Below are 6,000 nucleotides of genomic sequence, written 5' to 3' on the forward strand. Positions count from 1 at the left end.
ATGATCATACAAATTTTCATCTTAATGAGAATTAAATTAATTTAAAAATGACATTTTAAATGTAAACATTTTTAATTGATGAGTTTGAACTGAGCATATAAAAGTGTCCCGTATCCCATGATGAACCTCATGAAGCTGGTTGAAAATGTACTGAGCTGGACTATAGACAGTTTCTTCAAAGTGGCCACAACCTGAGATATAAGTTAGTTTAACTTGTTTGTTCACTGCATACAATTCCCATCATTATCTGCACAACGTGTAAGCGTTAATACCGGTAGCTTGCATTTCCGGTAGGTGTCGCTGTTTCACCGCTCCTCGCTCTCGTGCTGCTCTCGCTGACTGAGCGCGCTTCCTCTGCGTTGTTTATCTGTTTCTCATTCATCTCTTAGCCTGGTACTTGAAAAACTATTTTGCAGTAAAGTTTTCGGATATTGTTAGGGTTCCCACGGTCATAGAAAGCCTGGAAATGTGAGGTAGGCCTAACTTTAAAATGGCAAATCAATTGGATCTCAGTGAGTGCATATCTTTTTAGTTTAGTCAGCTCTAAAATATTTAATCGGGTAGATAGTCCTTTACTTTTAGGGTAAAATTTGGTTTGAAAGGAAATTCACCTCAGCCTATACAAAATGGCCTTTATCTACTTAATCATCATAAACTACTGCATAATTGAGTTATATAACAATAACAGAGACAACAACAATAACAGTTAATGATGTCTCTGTGTACTGAAAGCTTGTCACAAAAACAAATTCCTTGTGTGTGCAAACATACTTGGCAATAAGTTCTTTCTGTTTCTGAATATATAAAAGTAGGCCTGTGTGTATTAAGGCTAGTGTTTGCACGTTGTTCGTCAAGTTGATTATTATCACCGATAAACAATCACTTAGTTGAATCTCTCTTATCACTAAAACAGGCAAATGGTTTAATTGATTTAAACCCGTCAGGGGTGTTTAAGTGGTTTTGAACGCATTTGGCGTTTCCACCTCGCCTCTCTTGGCAGCTGCTAAGCAACATCAATTCGGAGGCTGGTGTTAAGAGTAAGAGGGCGTGGCTCAAGTACAGCATACGAGGGAAGTCATTTAGAACGCAAGCGAGCGCGCGCGCGCACTCACACTCTCTTCAGTGCACGCGTCTCTCTCACGCATACAGCGCGCGCACAAGCAAGATAATATGATTACACGCCTCTGTTAGCTCAGTGCGCGAGACGAGCTAGATCCTGCGCGTGCACAGCTGAGTTGAGCGCTGATGATGAAGCGCTGCCTTCACACGCTCCACCGAAGAGATGCGAGAAATGAAACATGCCGTTTTGGTCATGCTGAGCGACTTTAAAAAGACAAGTTACACTCTTAGGAAGATTTCTCGGATGGCTTAATAAGTTTGTGGGTCGTATCAGGCTTTTTTCACGAAGGTAAGGTCCATTCCTGCCTTACTTTTTCTGTTAGTAGTCTATATGTTTTTTTTGTTTTGTTTTTTAACAAAGTATGAGAAACCTATATCTTATTTTTTCCCCCTTTTTTGTTTTTAAAATTATTTTAATTATTCCTTTTAAATACATTTTTCATTATTTCTTTTAATAATAACATTTTCCTCCTTAATTTTTAGATGTCAAAGTGACCAAAAATGTCACTTTTGCCTTCAATAATACAGAAGAAAATGAAGCGTCATCAACTGAAAACATAATTTCAGTTGTGAGAGGAAGAGATTGTGATTCTCAGCAATGGGGTGTGACAATGCGACCAATGGGACAGAACACTCGTACACCCTGCTAGTGGCCCTTCCTTTGAGCGTTCTGGTGGGGTTTCTCATCCTCCTCATCATCTTCGGCAATGTGCTGGTGATCATCGCCGTGTTCACGAGCCGAGCGCTCCGGGCTCCCCAGAACCTGTTCCTGGTCTCGCTGGCCTCCGCTGACATACTGGTGGCCACTCTGGTGATGCCGTTCTCGTTGGCGAATGAGCTGATGGGCCTCTGGGCCTTCGGGCAGGTGTGGTGTGAAATCTACCTGGCCTTGGACGTTCTCTTCTGCACGGCCTCGATCACTCACCTGTGCGCCATTAGTCTGGACAGGTACTGGTCGATCACGCAAGCCATTGAGTACAACCTCAAGCGCACACCGCAACGAATCAAGCGCATCATTATTATTGTTTGGGTCATCGCTGCCGTGATCTCCTTCCCGCCTCTTATAACCATGAAGAAGGAGGAGGGGAACATCTGTGAAATAAACAGAGAAAAATGGTACATTATTTCCTCTTCCATCGGGTCGTTTTTCCTGCCTTGCATCATCATGGTCCTTGTGTACATCCGAATCTACCAGATCGCCAAGAAGAGAACCAGAGCGCCTCCTGGGGACCGGAGGATAAAGGAACCGGGCAAGAAGGAGAACGAGCTGGAGAAGGAGCCCCACGAGAAGCTCAATGGGGATCCGAATGTCGAACCGGATGACAAGGGCGAGTTAAACGGTGTGGACATTGAGGAATCGTCCTCCTCAGACCATAAGGTCTCCAACCCTTGCTCCCTCAAGAAGAAGAGCTCAAAGGGAAAGACCAAGCTGAGCCAAATCAAACCAGGGGACAGCGACAAGCAGGAGGCCTGCCAGGCCACCAAGACCAGCAGGTGGAAGGGCCGTCAAAACCGAGAAAAGCGTTTCACTTTTGTCCTGGCGGTGGTCATAGGGGTGTTCGTCATCTGCTGGTTCCCATTTTTCTTCACCTACACGTTGACGGCGTTTTGCGAGTGCTGCGTGCCCCAAACGCTTTTCAAGTTCTTCTTCTGGTTCGGCTACTGCAACAGCTCCCTCAATCCAATTATATACACCATATTCAATAATGACTTCCGAAGATCCTTCAAAAAGATCCTCTGCCGGAGAGATAACAGGAGAATGGTGTAAATGGGCTGCGGTTTTTTTCCCCTTTCCTTTATCAAATGTAATATATCACCTGGTGTTTAAGAGAAGTACTTGTGTACTGCAAGCCAACATGTTGTGTGTCATTATACAACAAGGCCGAAGGGGAAAAAAAAGACTCATGCTTTGTACAAATGCAACAATGCATGGTTATGCAATTACAGCACAATATGTGGCGGATTCGTCCATTTCAGAAATGTATTGTGTCGTTACTGATGTGTGGTGTGGTTTCGTAACTGTGATATTTTATCATCTGCCAATGTGGAGGGACATTTACCAAGACAATGCATTACAAACCACGCTGAATGTGAAAAACAATTCAAAAAGTGCCAAAGGAGTAAGAAATATTGTTGATTTGGACTGCTGCAAAAATGTCCAACTACACAGCAATGTGCATGTCGATGTCTTCTCACGGGCCCTGTTTATTTCCCTGACATATTGTATAATTAATTGTGAAGGTGTTGATATTGTTCGGTGGACAAATTGCCTTTTTTATCCCTGCCAGTAACGGTTCATTTAAAATATTGCTGTGGACCATTAAGCAAAAAGATGTTGAACTCGTCTGACTGGAACCTGACAGGCCGGTGTCACAACAGATTTATCTGGCTTCTGATGTACATTATATATGTCACCCAGGATATAATGGATGGATCTTTAGTGCCACACCACAAGCGAATTACAATGTTAGTTATGGTCTGCAACTAATACACTGTGTCAGACAGGCTGTTGGTTTAGCTGGCGAATTTGTAGAAATGCACAACAAAACAAGAGTTGAATATTCAGCAAGATATCGAATGACTGACAACAGAGCTTCTCCAGGTCAAGGTGAGGTCAGGCCTCTTGGTGTGCTTTCTGATCCCTTGGGATGCATGGAGAGACAAGAGATATCCAGTTGGCGTGAGATGGAGTGAGTGTCCAGTCCAATTGCTGTGTGACCGAGTAAAATGGTTCAAAACAAAGGTCTGGAATGACATCTACAAACTACCTGTCACTGTGCATTATTGCCATATCTGAAAACGCTAATCGTGATATATGACTCACTTCGATATATTGGCTGTTTTCTGGTTGTCCTGGATGTGCTCTCAACGTGTTTTGAGATCTAAAAAAATGTGTTTGCACACACTAACAAAGAGAGAAAACACTCAAAAAAATAAAAAGTACAGAACTTTTTTTTTTGTCTGTTATCATTTCTAAGGCAGTTGGAGATTTTTTCTTGAAAAGCAAATTATGGTGAAAAAGCTTCACTGCTGAGATAAATACAAGTTATAAATTCACTGAAAGAGTTGAAAATATCTTCACAGAAGCAAAATTGTTTAGAGTAAAAAAAAAATTATAACGGAAGCTTATGGGGCAAAGTATTGACTGGGATAAATATCAAAATAGGCTACACAAACCCTTTCAAAAGTATAACGAAATAGTGCAGAAACAGTTTAATTACAAATAATCAAGGAAAACATATAATTAAATATGACATTTTGAAAATTTTCTTGTAAAACGTATTTCATTCATTTTTGTTTCATTTACAGCTTTGAAAAATCAGATCCCTGACCGACAGCATAAATTCTGGTCAAGACCCGCCAATTAGAAAGCAACAGCGGTTTGATTGACATGCAAATTGACCAATCACAGTTCGTTTTAATAATTCATTCACGTGTATTCGAGAAAGCGTTCCTTTAACTTTCTTATTCCGAATGAAGTTTTCTGAAAATCACATGCAATTGCTCAACCCCTCGACCTTCTCACAGGAAATGAACAAAGTGGAAATGTTATCTGTCAGCGATTATCTCTTAGTTTAGTTTGACTAATGTATCAAAAGTCCCTGTCCCTGTTTGCTCAGCAAGTAGGAATAACACTGCGGTTGAGGGTCCCCAGTGGCAGCAATACATGTATCTGCCGGAGAGAATGTACCGAGACCTTCATAATTATGATGGATCATGATAACTTCATCTCGTCTATAATCATCATTAAATCGTCAAGACAGCGGGATGATAATTACGAAGTTTAACATAAGGTTTTTATTACACGGACCTGTATCGGTTTCCGTATCCTTTTACGATCTGACATAAAAGCATTAAATGGCAACTTTAAAGATATGGCAGAGCATTAACTGTTACCACCCACAGCGGCAGAGCTGCAGTCGAGATATATGACATGATACGAGCTGGCGGGGGGATCTCGGCTGAGGCAGTGCGTGGATATACTGGCCATCCTGAAGTGTGAGTGGGAGATCGGTGAGGGACATTCAGTGGGAGTGCAGGGGATTGTAGCTATTGTACTTTGAAGTGACAATCTTCACTTCAAAGTGAGAATGAGAAGTGCAGAGAGAGGAGAGTGTCTTGGTCAAATTCGTGAGGGGAAAAAACGGCGCAGGTGACTGTGAGAACAACCGCTGCCAGTTTTTTTTAATTGTTTGTCAAAGACAGCCTTTGAATTGGAAATAATTGGTGCTTATTACTTTTGTGATGATAAAAACCTGATAAAAGTCTAAACGTTTTATGCTAATTCCATGGGTGTTTATTAAAGGGGACATCGGATGCAAAATTCACTTTTACATGGTGTTTGGACATAAATGTGTGTTGGCAGTGAGTGAACACAACCACCCTATAATGATAAAAATCCACCCAGTGTTTTTTTTGTAATCCCCACAAACAGTGGCGGAGCCAGGATTTTTTCATAGGGGTGGCCAGGCAAGGGGCCAGCAACCAGTCTGGGGTGGCACAGATATCTTCATTATTTAAACATAAAAATTTGTCTGATTATAATGTAGCTACTGGACTGTGCCTACAACACAACTGAATACAGTTCGTGTTTAGCCTACTTAATTGTAATTGAGATCATGGAATGCTGAGTGAATTTGACCCTTTTTTTTTCTTCTTTTTTTTAATCATTCCTCACTTGCAGGCATATTAATAAAGGGGCTGATACTATAGCTAAATTTCAACTTGTTTAGTCAGTTCTGGTTCTCAGAACCCCCAATAGCTTGTTCTTCATTGTTGCATCTCCATTGATGAGACATGCAGATACCTACATACTGTACTTCAAAGATTATTCAACCTTTATTGAATTGTATAATAATCAATAAATAGTATAATTATAAT

The 6,000-nt window shown here is 41.2% G+C and overlaps 1 protein-coding gene across 1 annotated transcript; it reads left to right on the plus strand.

The window, feature by feature from the left end:
• Positions 1-48: 48 nt before the first annotated feature.
• adra2a (adrenoceptor alpha 2A) lies at positions 49-4,071 on the plus strand. The gene is made up of 2 exons (XM_048167608.1): positions 49-1,408; positions 1,603-4,071. The coding sequence occupies exon 2, from the start codon at positions 1,718-1,720 to the stop codon at positions 2,885-2,887; it is 1,170 nt and encodes a 389-aa protein (XP_048023565.1). The 5' UTR covers positions 49-1,408; positions 1,603-1,717; the 3' UTR covers positions 2,888-4,071.
• The last annotated feature ends 1,929 nt before the right edge of the window (positions 4,072-6,000 follow it).

Source organism: Megalobrama amblycephala, linkage group LG2, assembly GCF_018812025.1.
Source record: "Megalobrama amblycephala isolate DHTTF-2021 linkage group LG2, ASM1881202v1, whole genome shotgun sequence".
Classification (NCBI taxonomy): domain Eukaryota; kingdom Metazoa; phylum Chordata; class Actinopteri; order Cypriniformes; family Xenocyprididae; genus Megalobrama; species Megalobrama amblycephala.